Genomic DNA, 20,175 nt, shown 5'->3' with positions numbered 1-20,175 from the left:
CCAGCAAATGTTTTATACAGCGGATGCCTTTCCAGCTGCAACCCAACACTGGGAAACACCCATACACTCTTGCATTCATACACATACACTAAGGCCAATTTAGCTTTTTCAGTTTACCTGTACCGCATGTCTTTGGACTGTGGGGTAAACCAGAGCACCCGGACACACACCAACACAGGGAGAACATGCAAACTTTACACAGAAATGCCAACTGACCCAGCCGGGGCTTGAACCCCAGGTAGTTTATGCACATTTTTTCTTATTAAATAAAAAGTTTATCCTACTCGGTTATGCGCATATGTTTGTTATGCGACTATCAAAAATGGTGGATGGAAGCATAGCTAATGTGACTTATTTTCCCGAAAATACAATGTGTTAAATGAAATGTGAGGTATTTGTTGTCATTATTGGTTAATTTATAATGTATATGGTTTTAAAAGTACTGCAGCCTTATGATAGCAATTGATATCTTGTACTTGACTGTGGTTCTGCATAATGAGAGCTGTAAATGAAGTGGAAACAGGCCGTCCTGAGGTCTGTGGTGCACAGACATCAACAGCTGACCTCTGCCTTGAGGCTCTGTGTTATTGCAGTGTGTGTGGTTCAGATGTGTGATGGATGTCTTGTCTCTGTGTCTTGTCGGTGCTGATGTGTCTCCTGCCGTGTGTACACACACACACACATGCTTGCAGAGCTCAGGATGGGAGGTAAGGCTGTTCAATCACACTGTATTTATTTCTCTACCACATGTTGCAGTTTATGTCCAAAGGAATTTTCTCCTCCTCTGAAACTAACCGTGTCTGCTCTTTATCTCCTTTTATTTCTTCATCTGACTCCTCCTGTGCGGTCCGACTGTTTTTCTGGTGAGTGAACATGAACTCAGTTGCCCAACACAAATTTCAGACCATCTCTGACACACTTATGTAGGGTCATTTCACAACAATGGCAGAAGTCAGAAAGGCATCATCATAACCCTCCATGGCATCAGTGTTGTGTCCTGGGGCTTGTTGTGTGTGAAATAGGCCAAAGCACTGTTATTTAGCCTTTTGTGTGACTCTTTTCTTTACATGTGACCTCAATGCTCAGGCTGTAGAGGATGTTTGGCACCTACTTTCGTGTGGGCTTCTATGGGTGCCGCTTTGGAGATCTGGATGAGCAGGAGTTCGTCTATAAAGAGCCATCTATTACTAAACTGGCCGAAATCTCACATAGACTTGAGGTACTTTTTTTTTTTTTTTTACTTAAGGGGGAATTTAATGAGCCTTGCTGTTTTGGTAATATACATATATATTTTTTTACTGTTGTTGTCACTAATAAAAAAGAATGAATGATTGGTCACAATGTACAATAAGGTTTCCTTAGTTTACATTAGTTTATGTATGTGTTAACATAAAGTAAGTATGAACTATGCTTGTAGAGCATTTGTTAATCATAGTTCAACCTGTATTAAAATTATTAAAGATTTATTCTTGTTTTACATTACATTATTTAATCCACTGTAGGTCAACATAAACTAACAATGAACAACTTTATTACCATTAACTAATGTTAGCATTAATAAACACTGTAATAACTATATTGTTCATGTTAGTAAATGCATTAACCACTCTGTAAAAAAGCTGGCTCTTACACAATTCCTTCATGTTGTCCCAACACAAATCCATTAAGTTAACTTAATTGTTTTTACAAATGTAAGTGGATTAAATATAGAACAATGAAGTTGTCACAAAAAAACTCAAGAATTGTGTTGATTTCGGTTATTTTGAGGGTTGTAAACATAAAGAACGGTCCCAAGGTTTTTCCTGTTTTACATTATTAATTTCTTTAGCTTCCGAGAATCCAAAAAGAGCCATATATTGATAATGTTATGATAGCTGTTTTAACTTTAAGTTGTCTTGGAGTTGTCTTTTGTTACAGTTATATAGTATATAATAGTTTGATAACAAGCAGAAAATGTTCAAAGACCAGTGCCATGACAATATTGAAATGGTCTATAATAATAAAAAAATACTTATGACCTACATTTTATTGATGATCATGAGAGTATAAAAAACATTCAAGCACAAGAAGTGGTATTGTTTGTGACTTCTTTTTTTTCAATACTAGTATTTGGCTGATTGATAATTACAATGAATGTACTTTTGATAATTATGATTATAATAAATATAAATAATATGTAAATGTAATAATTATTGCATTCAGATTTTTATCTGCTTAATTTATTGGATAATTTGGAAGCAGTTTTAAATGTTATTTTTCTGTGCAGGGAATTTTTATTTTATTAATTTTTTCAGTTGTTTAAAATGTTTACAACTGAAAGCCTGTTCTGTTTTTAAAGAAATCCTGTTTACTTTTTATTTTGAATTCTAAGAAATTATGTGTGTGTATATACATATATGTGTCTGTCTGTGTGTGTGTGTGTGTGTGTGTGTGTGTGTTTGTGTGTGTGCGTGCGTGCGTGTGTGTGCGTGTGTGTGTGTATGTGTATATTTTCTCTTTGGTCCACCAATTAGTTTACTTAATGACTCTTTGCATCTTAAATTATGCTATAAATATAATCGTTTGTAAGTGTATGCTGGTTCTCTTGGTAGGAGTTTTACTCTGAAAGATTTGGTGATGAAGTGGTGGCGATTATCAAAGACTCCAACCCTGTTGACAAGAACAAACTGGACCCCAATAAGGTATGAACAGTTGTGCTGGACAGAAGACTTTTATCAGAAAGTCACTTTTATGTTTATTTCAGTGTTTCTTTAGTATTCTTTATAATGATCTAGCTTAAAATAGATTTATTACACTATAATTTTGTTTATCAATTGTTTATTATACTGCTGTATTAAAGACTTTATATATTTTATATTATACAGTGCTCAATATAGAGTACATTGAAGTTAACTTTCATTAATTTTATAAAGACCTTATTTGTAATTGCAAACATTAGAGTCTTAATTGACTAAAGTAATCATGAGTGAAATGCTATTATATTTTAGTATAGTATAATGTAGTACAGTATAATGCACAACAGTTACAAGTACTTATATTTAGAAATGACCCATTAAATTGATCAAAATTGACAGTAAAGGCATTTTACATTATTTTTTATATTTCTTTATATAAGTGTTTTTCAACAAAGACTAAAATCAAAAGCTGTATTCTAGTTTCTGTGATTAAATTTTAGCAGCATATGCAAGTTGAATTTTTTTTTTCTATTTACTAGAACACATGAGGAGATTTACCTCAAACATTTGACTTAAAGATTTTTATAACCAAATATAATTTATTTTTATTATTATTTTTATTATTATTATTATTATATATTTGGTATATGTTTTCGTTTGACTTTAACTTTCTAGTATTTCCAGTATTCTTTTATATTAGACTGTTCTCATCCAGTAGGAAATGTTCTTCATCTACATTTATTTTAGCTTTGTTTCAAATATGTTCACAATTAATTAGTCCAGTTTTAGTCAACAAACCAATGCTACATAATGATTTCAGAATACTGAAACTGTTCTAGCAGGCAGAGTTTTGCACATGTGGTCTCCATGTTGAACAATGCTGTAAATGTTTGTGTCGGACCAGGCCTATCTTCAGATCACTTACGTGGAGCCTTTCTTCGACACCTACGAGCTGAAGGAGCGCATCACATACTTTGACAAGAACTACAACCTACGCACCTTCATGTACTGCACGCCATTCACGCTGGATGGCCGGGCTCACGGAGACCTTCATGAGCAGTACAAGCGCAAAACCATCCTCACCACTTCACATGCTTTTCCCTACATCAAGACCCGCATCAACGTCATCCACAAAGAGGAGGTGCGGGACTCTTTTCTCAGTCAGATAGCCATCAGTTGCTGATCTATATGATCTTTATGATTGTATTTTCACTCCAGATTATCCTGATGCCAATGGAGGTGGCCATCGAGGACATGCAGAAGAAAACTCAAGAACTGGCCTTCGCCACCCATCAGGACCCTGCAGACCCAAAGATGCTTCAGATGGTGCTGCAGGGTTGTGTCGGCACCACTGTGAATCAGGTAACATCTTGAAGATCTTAAAAGCACTTTCAGACATATGCAATCAAGGCATGGATAGTACTTAAAAACAAACTCAACAGAATGAAAAAAAACAGAAAAATTCTTAACAAATTTAAAATTTGTTTTAAAACGTATGTAAAATTTCCTGAAAGTGAAATTCCAAATCTTACATTTAAATCTTGTACAAAAACACTGACATATAATGCACATTTTTATCAATATTTCAGAAACCACATTTGATTATAATGCATTACTTAAAAAAAAAAAAAAGTAATTTACTGACATTAATGTAAATAATAAAAGAAATGTTAAGTACAGTATCGGCTTTCAAGGTGCTACATATGCAGGGGTAGGTATCACAAAGGTGCTTTATTTAAAACTAATTGGACTATAAAAAGTCCTTGAAAATCAGTGTTGGGCAGTAGCGTCGCTACAAGTAGTGACGCAGTAGCTTGGCGGTAGCGTCGCTACTTTCTAAATCAAATAGCTTTTCAGTAGCTAAGCTATTTTATTAGTCAAGTAGCGCAGTATCGTCCACACAAGCTACATTTACCGATCGCGGATCAATAGGTGACGGCACCGACATTCAGGGAGCTGTGAGGCCGGTGTGAAAGTAAATTCATATGATGGCTAGAATGAGGATTTCTTCTTTTTCCTGTTTTACGGTGTTCAACAACAAAGTTTGTGGTGCGTTACTGCCACCTCTGGTTGGTGATGTCGCCAACCGAAACTTGCTTGATGGAAAGATGACTGAGGGAGAGGAGTTATTTCTGAAGCACGATCCCTCACGACCGTACCTCGAGAAGTACATGTTAAAATGCAATAACTATAAATTTTTATTCCAAGATATTTCCCTTTACTATAGTATTTTAAATGTGTAACACCTGGTTTTATTGGATTTTTTTGTTTTAGCTGTTATACTATAATGTGTTTCTGTTTTGTACAGCATATTATTTACAGTAAATACCTGAACTGAACTATTATGCCTCATGTTTCATTGACAGTTTTATTGATCACTAAGATATGACTGACTTGGATTTTAGTTGCTTTGATTTAAAAATGCAAATTTTAAAAATAGCTTAGATGTAGCTGAGCTGCTTTTGCCTTGTAGCGTTTAGCTTAGCTTGCTACATTTCCCAGGGGGTAGCTTTTAGCGTAGTTAAGTTACATTTTAAGTAGAGTAGCTAATTGCTTAGCTCACTACATTTTTCAGGTAACTTGCCTAACACTCTTGAAAATCCTTGAATCTGCTGTTCGTGAAGACGTAGGAACCCTGCATTCAGGTTAAAACTAGAAACTACAGGTCAATAGGGTATAACAGTTATCACTACACTTTCACAGCTGACCGGTTACATTAAGGTGGTGTTTACATGTTTTTGGTTTAAAACATGTGTTTTTGTTGTTGTTTTGTTTGGAAACGCTGGTGCTCTGTATCAATATAGATGGACTAAGGCTCCGTTTACACTAATTTGTTTTAATTTCATAACGCATAAGTTTTACTAAAACAAAGACATGGCTGCAGACATTTCTCTATCTGATTGGGGCTTTTTCCTCTATATTAAGTAGCCTACACAAATTAATATCAATTTAAATAACAAATAATTCATTCATTCGTTGTCTTTTCGGCTTAGTCCCTTTATTAATCTGGGGTTGCCATTGCGGAATGAACCGCTGACTTATCCAGCGTTTGTTTTTATGCATTGGATGCCCCTCCAGCTGCAACCCATCACTGGGAAACATCCATACACTCTTGCATTCACACAAATACACTACGGAAAATTTTGCTTACCCAATTCACTTATGGCGCATGTCTTTTTGGAACTTGGGGGGAAACCGGAGCACCTGGAGAAAACCCATGCAAACACAGGGAGAACATGCAAATTACACAAAGAAATGCCAACTGACCCAGCCGAGGCTCGAACCAGCGACCCTCTTGCTGTGAGGTGCTTTTGCCACCCACTGCACCACCGTGCTGCCATAACCAATAATGGCTATTATAAAAGTCTGCACATTATGCAGAATCAGTGTCCGCGTTTTAGGCTGTATAGTCTGGAAGAGGCCGTTTTTCTGAAATGCGGTAAATAGGGATGTCCCAATCAGGTTTTTTTGCTCTCGAGTCTGAGATTGAGTCATTTGATTTTGAGTATCTACTGATACTGTAACCTGATCCGATACTTCTATAAAAGATTTTAAAAAACAAAGAAGTGTGAAGAAACAGATCTAGGATGTTTCTTATTTATTTATTTAATTCCCTTTATTTTAACATTCAACATCTCTATTAACAAACAGAGCACCTCTGTGAGGAAGCTTGAACAAACAAGTAATAAATAACATCAATTCTTCACTTTTGGACTTCAGTGCAACAGTAAATATAAAAAAAATCTAATATAAAAGCAAATAGCAGCTCAACTTAAAGCACCCGGCAGTTTACATATCTCAGTTGGCTATGGCAATGTTGTCGTCATCAACTTTATAATACCTCCAGACCGCAGACATACTCGCGCTTTTCGCTTAAAAAAAAAAAAACAAGCTGTTTTGTTGAATAAAATTTATATAATCAGACAAATTATGTACATATATCACATTAAACATTTTTAGAATATAGATATAATTAAAACAGTCAATATTGTTGTATGTGAGTGCTGCTAAATGGAAGATTTATGGCTTAGTGAAAAACAGAAAACTTTATTTGAGAAAATGCAGAAAGATATTGTAATTGAAGCACACAAACACAAATTGATAAAGTGCATTAAGTGTGTTTTGGATGTTTTCTTTCGATTAAAATTAGAACAAAAAACTTTATGAAAAGCAAAAAAGTCTTAACATTGGCAGGTAAGTGAATAAAGCAGTGTATTTGCCTTCAGTGTTCAAACTTTAAGCATTTCTTCTTTTCATTTCTTTTTTTAAAATGTGGGATTTGTTGTGAACCTGTACTTGTTTGCACATAGGGTCCACTGGAAGTGGCTCAGGTGTTCCTGTCTGAAATCCCAGAAGACCCCAAACTCTTCCGGCATCACAATAAACTGCGACTCTGCTTCAAGGACTTTACTAAAAGGTGCAGTGACTTCATGTGCACATTTTTCCAACAAAAGCATTCTCACTTTTCATTAGGTTAGTTTTAAAAAAAATTTTTTCATACAATACAACACTAAACATTACAGAGTGTCCTTTTATATATATATATATATATTTTTATTTTTATATATATATATATATATATATATATGTATATATATATATATATATATATATATATATATATATATATATATATATATATATATATATATATATATATATATATATATATATATATATATATATATTTTTTTTTTTTTTTTTTTTTTTAAACCCAGATCCTGAACATCCCATGGCAGCTTAACACAATAATTTGGGTCAGATACAACAATTAAACTGTCCAAAGTCATGCCTGTCATGACATAACTGTAATGATGGAAGTAAGAAATAAAAAAACACAATACAGTAGAAAACAAATAATTAAAAAACAAATTAACAAATAATTAAAAATTTGCAGGGCTAACTTCATTAAAGACAAAAAACACAAAGAAGTGGATACAGAGAGATATACACATTATTTAACAGGGTAATTTTTAAGGTTAATAATTTAGGTTAACTCAGGGTAAAACTACCCACTGTGCAACAACAGCCCGCTGCAGTGTTGTCAAGTTTAGCATAAACGATTCCAAAATCAAGATTTGAGTTTTTAGAAATGTTGGCTTCCAGTGTAGCAAATTCAGACAATCAATTCTTTCAACAGCAATTTCAGTCATCTCTTGGAAATGGAGAAACATCAAGTTCTTCTAATGAATCTTAATTAATTACAATTTTATGTACCCCAATGAGGTTTTGAGATGTGATAGCCTCTTTTATTCAAATGTAGGTGATGATTCATAGAGCTGGGCATTATGGTCCAAATATACAGTAATTAGATTTTGAACTGCAATATGGTATACAGTGTTTCAGAGATATCTACTGTCTAAGTCTAATTTGAATCTTTCCGAATATGTGATTTAACCAAGGCAGCAAGCAAGTGAATCCACCATCAGTTTGCTGTCAACTCAAAAGTTTCGGGCCTTGCATGGCCTTAGTTTGGATTATTTATGCTCTTAAACATGGCCACAGTCTATTTCCAACCTACTTAACCTGACAATTACCAAAACCTCATCTCAGCATGACATCTTTTCATGGCTCTGAATGAATACTGTACAGAGTGATTCACAGTTTGAAACAGGGCTGGGAGAGGTGGCCAAAAAAATCACAGTGTCAAATCTTCAAGTTTGTTTCTTTCAAGTTTGAAGGCAAGTTTTTGTTCCTGAATTGAAAATTTAAATAATTTTATTTGTGTTTTCTGTGCCTTTGAGAACATGATACAAATGTTGATTTTGATTCAGTCAAACTGAAACCTCCTGTAGATATAAAATATATAAATTTGTATTACAATTAAATATTGTCAAATCAGTAATATCATACATTTAGATCAGCATATTCTTAGGTAAAAACCATACGTACATACATATACGATTGCTATAAATGCAAACCCTGTGGCTTAATAGCAGCAATAACTGTATTTCCAGAACACATTGAATACATTTAATACGTCTATATATAATAAATTATATCATAAAATTCATGTTTATCCTGAAAATAATGTAACTGGATTTTCAGTGATTATAATTAACCAAAAAGATTAGTTCAGAACACTTAGTTAAACCATAAGAGTGAAAGTTTTTAAGTCCTGTGACTGTAAGTTTGGTAAAATGATAAAATGTATACTTTACATGTTAAAACTTTAAATGTTAACTACTGTATACAGTGTTATTTTACATTTAATTATATAATTTATGTACCTTAGAACTGTTAGAATGTCTGCAAATCTATAAAGAACTAATTCTTTTGTAAGTATATTTGCTCTATTGTATTAATTTATACTTGTAATTTGTTTATATTTTATGCAAATGCAATCCTTATCAAGGAAAAATTAAGAATTCTTCCCAAATAGAGTAAGCGTAGAAATACAAAATATTGCAATGACCTCTACCCCAAACTGCCAAACATTTGATCTTATATGCATGAGATGCATTTTTAAGCTTCAATACTCCTTATTGATTCCCAATGGCAAGCTGTCCAGCATATCCGGAAAGATAAAAGCTTAACACTGGATGTGGATTGGGCATGTACTACAAATGCCTGCATATGATCTACCTGCTGCCACATTCTGCAGTCAAGTGGCTTCACATAAAAAAAAAAAAACCTGCATTTGTTCCAGACTCCTATTGAAAAACATGTCCTGTTTGATCAGGGTGTCCTCGAGGTCTTAACAAGTCTTAAATTCACTGAAATATTGGGTTGTAGATCTTAAATTATTTTAAACAGGTAAAGCTACCCTATCAGGCCAACCAAAACTTTTTTTATTACAAAGTTTTTAATTGCAAAGAGAGATGATTCACAACTGCTTTTAGATATTTTTACAGCAAATTCTCCAAATTTAATTTCCTAATCAGTTAAAGAAAAATAAAGAAACACGTCCCTTTACATGATCTTCCATTAATAAAAAAAAACTATTTACAGAAGTAACCAGGCTATTAGAAAAATCTTTAATGTTTAAGCCTGTAAAAGTCTAAAATTTCTGGTCTTAAAAAGGTCTTAAAAAGTCTTAAATATGACTTGAGGAAACCTGCAGAAACCCTGTTGATGAAACTAAGGACATATTTTTAAGAACACGAAACTTATGCTGTAAAAAGCTACAAGTAAAGTTGGATCCAACATCGGTCCAACCCCTTTCTTCTGATAGATTCGTCAAAGCTACAGTCGACCGATTCTTCTGCACTTCATGAAGATACCAATATGCTCTTTGGTGTGAAAATAGCAAAAAGTGCCCTAAACTGGCAGACAAACTTTTTCTGTGTTCCATCAGAGCACATTTTTTCGTCATAAATAAAACCCCAAGTTCCATTTTCCCTGAAAGTGTACACAAATTCAACTGGATATTGTCCATATTATCCGTGTTCATATGATGGTCGCAATGTTTTGTGGTTTATTTTTTCTCTCTTGGTTTATTTAAGAGTTTGTTCATTCTGACCACGTCACATGTCCATACTGCAACAAATTGAGTTCGAAACACCTTCATCATGCATGAAATTGATTGGATGAACAGTGCACGACATACAGAAATTCTTGCCTTGATTACAGCAAAGAATATGTTCAGCCTCTTCCCCCTGAAGCTTTAAATAGTTGGTGTTGATTACTAACAAATCTTCCAAACTCAGAAAAACATTATTTAGACCAGCCCTAGATAACTATAATTTTCTGGCCAAGCTCAACATGAATTGAATTCTCCAATATATTTTCAAGTCTTTTTTTTTGTTGTTGATTGTTCTTGGATGGACAGTTCTGGATCTCTGTAACTAATGCTTGACTGTTATAGGTGTGAAGATGCTCTGAGGAAGAACAAGTCTCTGATCGGCCCGGATCAGAAAGAGTACCATCGAGAGCTAGAGAGGAACTACCTCAAGCTGAAAGAGGCTCTGTTTCCCCTCATCAACCGCAAGATCCCGCAACTCTACAGACCTCTGCCTCTGCCCACCCTGCCAACACAGAGGTCAATCATTAATGCATATCAAAGCCACTTTTAGCTTTTTAAAGACAACGTGCTCTTTTACAGTCATCTATATATTTAATAAATATTAATTATGCTTTCAATCAACTAATATTCTAGTGATGAGCAATTATGTTTAAAATGTGAAAAAATATGCTATAATGATAATAATTTACAATGAAAACAATAAAAATAAAGCAGAGTTCAGAGAGCTATGAGAAAACTTCAAATAAATTAACAAAATTATACAATAAAAGTGGTTTGGAAAGTAGAAGTGAAACAATACCTTGAACCGGGCCAAAGCACACTTGTCCCACCTCCCGTCTCCGTCAACGGCCCACACTCACATGACATTCGGGCCTGGGCATGCTTACGTCATCGATGATGAGCTGTTCAGTAAGCGCTTTTGCTCAGCACCGTGGAGATTTATTTAATTGTATGGTTTAAGTATTTTGATATGCAGGGACACACAGTCAGATATTTCGCTGAACAGATTAGACACTTTTGACGCTCATAAACAATCATAAAGTCCTAGGAGGTTTGCTAAAGGTGCAGCTGTTGTGCAGTGAGGGGTTTTCTTCTTTAATAATGTACGACAGTTTGCATTCATTGAACAGTTCGAAGGATTAATAATCCGTATGAAACTGAATTTAAGTCCCTTAAAAGTCAAGTCTCTCTTTCAGTTTCGGGCTCAGGTGTGTTTTGCACTTATATACATATAAGCGTTCCACGCCAAAGCCCAAGTGAACAGCGCTCTGGCACACCACTTCCAACCACGCCAGGGTTAGCCAAGTGAACCATGCCTGTGCTGTGCTGCGGGAATCGGGCCTGGGCACGCTTCGGATAGCATAGCATAGTTAAAAGAGTTTCATCTCAATCTATGTGGACCCAAGAAATGATGCAAAAACTAGTTTAAATTTGGCAGGAGCACCAGTGTCTGTTTGACATGTCATGTGAACAATATCACAATCAGGCCGAAAAAGAAACACTTGAGAAATGGCTAATTCCCTTAAAAGGCCTGGGGCCTCATGTATCAATGCTGCGTACGCACAAAAACTTTGCGTACGCCAGGTTTCACGCTCAGAATCGCTCACGTTTGGATTTACTAACGATGAAATGAACGTGGGAATGTGCGCAGCTCCACGCCAGCTTTAAGGCTGGCGTACGCACATTTTTTGTGCGCGTCTGTTTTATTTCCATTGGCGACTCCTAGAGGCAGTTGTGTTAAATTGCTCACTACAAGTGTCTGAGCCGTGTAATGGCAGCTGTATGAGACGGGATCATCTAGCAGATATATAAGGTTTCCATACCATACAGTTGACCAGCTAAACATTACAGCGCAATTTGCAGCAGTTGCCTGTTTTCCCAATGTAATCTGAGCTATCTACCGCATGCACATTGCTATAAAAGACACCATCTGAAGATTAATTTGCATACGTGAATCAGAAACATTTTCATTCAATAAATGTGCAAATAGAATATGATGCACAGACTTATTAATGATTCCTACTTGTCTTCCTCGTGATTAATAGTAGGAAAAATCTGATATGTAGCGGAGGGGTGAAAAATGAATGAATACAGCAGACTTCAGTTGATTCGAACTGAGTTCATGCTCGAACGTGTCAAAACATGATGACACATGTTTTACAAGCTGCGCCACTCAGACTGTTAAGGGTATTACATAATTTTGCACCTATACATCTCACTATCTCTTTTTTAAATCCACACAGTGCGATGTTCAGACCCAACTGTGTTAACCGCATCAGCTAAACTCTCCCCACTCTATTTTTTTCTTTTGTTGTTAATTCCGGAGGACAAACTTGCAAATAACACAGTTTTTCTCCGGTCTACCTCTGAAAGCAGCACCTCCAATACACATTCTGTTAAAATCTTCTCTTTTTGCTTGCTTTTGCCATTGCTTTTTCATTTGGTTTTGTCAAAGTAGAGTCATTAGCATATTCATTTAGGGAGAGATTCGGCGTACGCAGTGTTTCATACATCTGAATTTTTTTCTGCATACGCGCATTTACAGCTTTGTGCATACGCAATGTTTTAGTGCCATTTCCACGCAAGTCTTCGCACATGAGGCCCCAGGTGAGCAAAATAAGGACATTTTTTACCCCAATAAAGGCTTTTTTATTATGTAGTTAATAACAAAAGATATACTACATGACCTGGCATTGTTTCAATGTGTTTTGTTTTGAGAGACATAGTTTTTCGAACCGAGACGCTACCCCAGATAGTCATGCAGTGTGAAAACATCTGTGATGTGACAACTTTGAAAATCCTGCAGTCTGAACATGCAATTAGACAAATTTTGTCCTATCCTATGAAACCCCACAACAAGGAAAGACATATTTATTCAGCTTTGAAAGTAATTTATAAATCTCAGTTTCCAAAAATGACTCGTATAACTGGTTTTGTGGTCAGGGGGCACAAATATTGAATAATATATTATATTTGTAATGCATACAAATAGAAAGCAGCTCAAATAAAATAAGACTGCTTTACAGTTGCATTGAATAAGTATTAATAATATTATATAGTGTGTACACGCATTCTTAAAAAGTCTTAAATTTCATAGTATAACAATTTTGCCCTAACTAGTCTTTAAAAGTCTTAAAACTGTGTTTCAGAGGCCTTAAGAAAAACAATCTAACCAACACCGCAAGAAAGAGTTTGTTTCCGTTTTGAAATCTACTTAAAATCTGTTTATTTGTCGCCCAAAATGAAATCAATAAAATTACCAGTAAAATTCTGTCTCGCTCGGAATTTGCTTACGCAAGCAGATTTCACAAGGATTTCTTTATTAGTGGCATTGTGTGCGTTGTGGTAGCAAAATCAACAGCCTGAGGTATCAAGACATTTGTGCTGCCCATTACATTACAAACCACAGTAGAGGGTGAATTCTTCAGCAGGATAGCACTCCTTCTCATACTTCAGCCTCCACATCAAAGTTCCTGAAAACAGAGAAGGTCAAGGTGGTAAAGGATTGGCCAGCCCAGTCACCAGACATGAACATTATTGAGCATGTCTAGGGTAAAATGAGGGAGGAGGCATTGAAGATGAACCCAAAGAATCTTGATGAACTCTGGGAGTCCTGCAAGAACGCTTTCTTTGCCATTCCAGATGACTTTATAACGAGTTATTTGAGTCATTGCAGAGATGTATGGATGCAGTCCTCCAAGCTCATGGGAGTCATACACAATATTATTATTTTTTCAGTGCATCATGACTTTATATTCTATTCTAGACATTATTTCTGTTTAGCGACATAATTTTTGTGTAAGCAAAGTCATAAATCATATTTTATTTTGGTAAATTAAGCATAATCTAGAGGACTTCACCTTTTGCCACTTACGATACAAATGATCAACTAGAAGTCATGATTTCTTGCTCCTAAAACTTGAATAGTTGGCAAGACTTTTGTCAGGTAGTGTAATTACAAAAAAAGTTATTTCTAAATGACTGGTTGTGTTATATATGTTTTTGGACTATGAATAAGTTCCAGTTACCAGCATGAGTTTTTATCTCTTCTTTTTTGCAGGAATTCTCTCAGTCGCTCCAGTTTTCGGAGGCTGGAGTGTTGAGGTGTGGCCGATCTGGACGCAAAACCGCACATGATCTCCATCTCCATCATCAAACCAACACAAAAAAACCACACGTCACATTCCTGCGTCAGACACGAGCCCTCCTGAGCCTCCGTCTGTTTACACTCAGCTTTATCTGCTGTAAACACGCTCGTTATGAGCATCAGCAGACAAAACTGTAGCTTCTTGCTCAACACTGGAGGTAATTCTAGCATTTCACCGACACAGGGCGTTAAGATGCTCCTCCACACTTCCTGCTTTTGTTTGTTTGTGCTCGTCTGTCTTGTCTTGTGTGAGAAAGAGGGCAAACGAAGTCCGTCCAGACGTTCCTGTGAATGTTCTGCCACATAAAAAAAAAACCCTTGCACTGCTGTTTGATTTATGACTGGATTAAAGCGTTTGTGTCTTTTTAAAGACAGATCGCTGAGCCTAGAGACTCAGGTTTAATCTTCCGTTTCATTTGTAGAAATTGTTTTTTAGAGCAGTTCTGCAGAGAAACACTGGGCTGATTTCACGAGTTTAGAGGATGAGTTAAAAGTTTGGTGTCAGTGTGATTTGTTTTGGGGCTTTTAAAAGAAGTCTACTCTGCTCACCAAGGCTGTGTTTATTTCCTCACAAATGCAGTAACAAAACTGAAATATTATACAAATATTAAATTAACGCTTTCTTATTTATTGTGACTTAAGGCTAATTAACTAGCTATTAGTTCTATTACTCCAGTGTTAAGTGTTTCATGACCCTTGAGAAATCAGTCTAATGTGATAATAAAAAAGAAAAATGTATTATTATTATTAATAATACATTAGTATTATTATATATATATTATTAGTATTATTATATATATATATTGTTATTTTTAAAACTTTCTAAACGTATAAATAAGGCAAATGAAATGTAATGTGAAATACAAAAACTAAAATGTATCAAGGTTTCCACAAATACTATGAAACAAAAATGTATACAGTACATTGAGGATTGTAAGGATCACTGTTAATGTTTGAGTATCGCTAATAATTGAACATCAAATCATCACATCATTGTGATTTCTGAAGGATCAAGTTAAACACTTGTGACTGGAGTAATGAGGCAAAAAAATGAGTAAAAAAAAGTAATGAGTAAAAAAAAATATGTTTAAGCTACATTCAAAAAAGAAACCAGTTACTTTAAAATGTAGTCATTTTTGACTATTTAAAGTGTTTTCCAGTATTTATGATCAAATAAATGCAGTCTTGGGTAATAAACATGCTTTAAGAAAACATCAAAAGAAAGCTGACTGATCTTAAACGTTTGACAGATGAATTTTTTGGACGTGTATCCATTTAGAAGGCATTATTCACTGTAGTAAATAACTGGAAAACATCCCACATCGCACTAACGAATATAGCACACTAACATTTCTGCACTGACTGACATGAGTTTTCACCAAATCCAACTTTCAGGCATATTTTACTGTTCATGTTTTTGTAAATGCACAGCGATGTGACATATACTATACACTAAATGCACAAGTATGTGAACTGGAGTTAAATACTGCCATTTTTTGTTTAAATTAAATAGTCTTTGAATGTAGGATCCTGTCCTGAATTAGCAAACTTAGCACCTAGTTGACTGCTGTAATATCCGTCCTGCACTACTTTAATGTTTGTATGACCTCTCTACTGCCTGTCTCCACACTATACTGTGCAGTTTGCTGACCTAAATACTGTATTTTTAATAACCAAATTGTTTTTTTATTTATTTGTATCTTTGTCTTTTTTTCATTACCAGTTTTACTTTTTATATTAAAAGAAATTTCTCCTAAATATTTCTATAGATGACTTTTGTGTGTTTGTGTGTGCACTTCTATCCGAGAAGGTGGATATATCCTATTTTGTTGCATATAATTGCTTGTTTATTTATTTTACATATGGAAAGCATTAAATGCAAAGGGCAAATAATTTTATTCATTTTGTGTAAATAAAGTTATCGAGCTTAACATAAATATTACATTAATATATACACTCACCAGACACTTTATTAGCTACGGCTTACCAGTGCCAGATTGGAGCCCCTTTTCCCTTCTCCGGTTCCACCTCATCCCAAAGGTGCACTATTTGATTGAGATCTGGTGACTGTGGAGGACTTTTGAGTACAGTGAACTCATTGTCATGTTTAAGAAACCAGTCTGAGATTCACGCTTTGACATGGCACATTATTCTGCTGGAAGTAGCCATCGGAAGATGGGTACACTGTGGTCATAAAGGGATGGACATGGTCAGCAACAATACTCGGGTAGGCTGTGGCGTTGACCCAATGCTCAATTGGTACTAATGGGCCCAAAGTGTGCCAAGAAAATATCCCCCACACCATTACATCACCACAACCAGCCTGAACCGTTGATGCAAGGCAGGATGGATCCATGCTTTCATGTTGTTGACTCCAAATTCTGACCCTACCATCTAAATGTCGCAGCAGAAATCGAGACAGAGTAGGCAACGTTTTTCCAATCTTCTTTAGTCCGATTTTGGTGAGCCTGTGTGAATTCTAGCTTCAGTATCCTGTTCTTAGCTGACAGGAGTGGCACCCGGTGTGGTCTTCTGCTACTGTAGCCCATCTGCCTCAAGGTTGGATGCGTTGTGTGTTCAGAGATGCTCTTCTGCATACCTCAGTTGTAACGAGTGGTTATTTGAGTTACTATTGTCTTTCTATCAGCTTCAACCAGTCTGGCAATTCTCCTCTGATCTCTGGCATCAACAGGGCATTTGCACCCACAGAACTGCCGCTCACTGGATATTTTCTCTTTTCTGGACCATTCTCTGTAAACCCTAAAAATAGTTGTGCATGAACATCCCTGTAGATCAGTAGTTTCTGAAATACTCAGACCAGCCCATCTGGCATTAACAACAATCCCACTTTCAAAGTCACTTTCTTCATCATTCTGATGCTTTGATACAGCAGCAGATCGTCTTGACCATGTCTACATGCCTAAATGCATTGAGTTGCTGCCATGTGATTGGCTGATTATAAATCTGCATTAACGAGCATTTAGACAGGTGTACCTATTAAAGTGGCCGGTCAGTGTACATTATAAAACAAATTCTATTATACTTAAAGCCTAAAATAACTACCACTTTGTATTTTGAGTTTGCACTGTGGTCATCAAATATTTTATGTTATCAAATGAATGTTCATGAATCTGGCTTTTTAACTAATATGAACATAATTTAGCTTATTGCACTAGCATCTTACTGGTGGCTCGAGTAAAAATGTGTTGGTAAATTCATGTGTGGTATGTTTAAATGGTTACACTTAATTACAATGTAAACAACTGCGATAATTGTAACATTTTTATATAAATGTAACATTTTTAAAACTGCTTAAATTTTGGCTTAAAGAAAGTGAAATATGCAACCGGTGTGCAACCTGCTTATGATGTATTGTATTTATTGTACAGTATAGTGTACTTGTTTTTAATATTGTTTAACTTGTTACAGCTTCGTGTCCAGGGACTACAGATATAAATTTTCTTTATAGCTAACTCTGGCAAGTCATGTTGTACATTGTCCCATTCATTCATTTTCCTTCGGCTTAGTCCCTTTATTCATCAGGGGTCGCCACAGCGGAATGAACCGCTACTTATGCAGCATATGTTTGACAGCGCATGCCCTTCCAGCTGCAACCCAGTACTGGGAAACACCCGTTAACTCATTCACACATGTGGCCAATTTACTTTATTCATTTCACCTATACTGCATGTGTTTGGACTGTGGGGGAAACTGGAGCACCCAGAGGAAACCCACTCCAACACGGGGAGAACATGCAAACTCCACACAGAACTGACCCATCTGAGACTCGAACCAGCGACCTTCTTGCTGTGAGGCTACAGTGTGACTAATCACTAAGCCACCGTGTCACCCTAAATTGCTCCTGTATAAATAACTAAATAAATAAATCAAATAAACAAAAGTAAACAAAATATACATATAACTACTAAGGAAAATTTAATTTCATGTACTTCGTGATGAAGTGCAGGTACGGTTTATGATTACTTATGGGCAATAGTTTATTGTAATTACTAGTTGGCACATGTTTAACAAGGGCAGCTTAAAACAATGTGTAGTTAACCTTAAAAATAATTGTATTATTATGCGTCATTTATTACTTACATGATAAATATTTTGTAAATGAAACTAAAGTGTCGATATATTAGTTATTATTATGCCATAAACAAGTGGCGCAATAAGTACCGCTGTCGTCTCACAGTAAGAGAGTCTCTAGTATGAGCCTCGGCTTGGTCAGTTGGGGTTTCTGTGTGGAGTTTGCATGTTCTCCCTGCCTTCGCGTGAGTTTCCTCCGGGTGCTCCGGTTTTCCCTACAGTCCAAAGACATGCGGTACAGGTGAATTGGGTAGGCTAAATTGGCCGTTGTGGATGAGTGTGTGTGGATGTTTCCCAGAAATGGGTTGCAGCTGGAAGGGCATCCGCTGTGTAAAAACGTGCTGGATAAGTCGGTGGTTCATTCCGCTGTGGCGACCCCGAATTAATAAAGGGTGTAAGCCGAAAAGAAAATGAATGAATGCCATAAACATTCATAATTCCCTTTTGTATACTTCACACTTCTTGTGTATTGCCTCTTTTTGTTGAATTGCTGAATTCTTCCTCGTTGCTTATTTGGACAAAAAGGTCTGCTAAATGTAAATGTAATTGGATAACAAGCCTTATTTCCCCCTCCACATTTCCACATACAGTTTTTAATCTCGTCGCAGCTTGTTTGTCTGCTGCTCAGTCGACCTCCATATGGTCATCGTGTCACTGATATGTGATGAGACAAAAGAAAACAACAGGCTCGTCCATCTGCGACCTAATAACAAATTAATGTCAGCTTCATGTCTCTTTGCAGCCCTGGGTATGGACTAGCCTATAATAATGACGTAAGACCATTATGACGTCAGGCCCACCGCTGTGTCGTTATCAAATTACAAATTGCCATGATATTCAATACAACTATTGAATTTCATACCGAGCGGTGAATTTTAAAATCTGTCCAGATGTAACACCATCTTCTGTAATACTGATCCAGGATGTTTAATTTTAAGTGAAAATAACGAGCAAATTTTTGATGAAGATTGTGGTGTTAAAGGTGGAGTGTCTCTTTAAGAGAGAGAGAGAGAGAAGGGGACGCGCTTCACGCTTGGGCTGCGGTGTTTTTGTCTCTGTCAGTGAGTCTGCTGGCCTTATCGACTGAGGACACTGGAAGAGGGTAGGTGACAATTCACACATGTTGTTTTTTTTTTTTTATCAAACAAACCATTAACACTTATTTGTGTGTGCGCGTGGACGTCCATTTGCGTCCATGCGTATTGTGATGCTCAGCCTTTGTGCTGCTCGGGTTTTTCTTGGAGAGTTTTAAAGTAACGGTGCTACGACGGGAATTTATGCTTTAAAACGGACTTATTGCAGGCCTTTTATTATTGGTATTATTCAGATAGGTGATATTTCATCTTTTTAAGAAGCATTGCACCTTTTTAAAATTTATTTTAATGGATGGGTTGTGAAAATGCCATATTTCATGGGGAAGCGCGCACAATGCGTTTAGTAGTAGGCTACTGTTATTATAGTTCACATGCGCGCGCCTGTAGAATTATATTTAATTTATAGGGCATAAAGCTATATCATGAACTGAATCAATAGATTCTTTCTTTCTTTTTTTTAATTGAAGTGTTTATTCGTTTGTGCGCGCGCGTTTTGTAATGGTTAAAGCAGAATGTGTGTATGTGTGTTGTTACATCTGAATATTGCTCTTGTGCTCGCATTTAAGCATGCTCGTCGTCGGTGATGTCGGTTGATTTTGTGCTGATGGCGGTTTGAGGTGAAAAGAAAAGCCCCGTGACTGCTGTGGCTCTGGGGAGAGGGTGGGACTGCTGCTGGAGCTCTTCATTACTTCCAGATGTTCC

The 20,175-nt window shown here is 36.0% G+C and overlaps 2 protein-coding genes across 5 annotated transcripts in view; both read left to right on the top strand.

Annotated features, from left to right (window-relative positions):
- dock6 (dedicator of cytokinesis 6) overlaps positions 1-16,051 on the top strand; it is a 111,853-nt gene extending 95,802 nt beyond the window's left edge. For all 3 annotated transcript variants that reach the window (XM_073945072.1, XM_068219443.2, XM_068219442.2), the window contains 8 exons: positions 693-707; positions 1,094-1,219; positions 2,592-2,681; positions 3,580-3,816; positions 3,894-4,037; positions 6,986-7,092; positions 10,483-10,656; positions 14,201-16,051. In XM_073945072.1, the coding sequence (XP_073801173.1) occupies positions 693-707; positions 1,094-1,219; positions 2,592-2,681; positions 3,580-3,816; positions 3,894-4,037; positions 6,986-7,092; positions 10,483-10,656; positions 14,201-14,243 (936 nt within the window). In that variant the 3' untranslated portion in view covers positions 14,244-16,051. The remainder of the gene's footprint in view (positions 1-692; positions 708-1,093; positions 1,220-2,591; positions 2,682-3,579; positions 3,817-3,893; positions 4,038-6,985; positions 7,093-10,482; positions 10,657-14,200) is intronic.
- A 3,388-nt stretch (positions 16,052-19,439) lies between these two features.
- The window catches only part of kank2 (KN motif and ankyrin repeat domains 2), a 59,379-nt gene continuing 58,643 nt past the window's right edge, over positions 19,440-20,175 (top strand). For both annotated transcript variants that reach the window (XM_073943352.1, XM_005164339.6), the window contains exon 1: positions 19,440-19,481. The gene's annotated coding sequence lies outside the window, so the exon portion shown is untranslated. The remainder of the gene's footprint in view (positions 19,482-20,175) is intronic.

The sequence above is a fragment of the Danio rerio genome, chromosome 3, assembly GCF_049306965.1.
Source record: "Danio rerio strain Tuebingen ecotype United States chromosome 3, GRCz12tu, whole genome shotgun sequence".
Lineage (NCBI taxonomy): Eukaryota > Metazoa > Chordata > Actinopteri > Cypriniformes > Danionidae > Danio > Danio rerio.
Note: the sequence above shows the minus strand (reverse complement) of the source record. Positions and strands in the feature narration are given on the sequence as shown.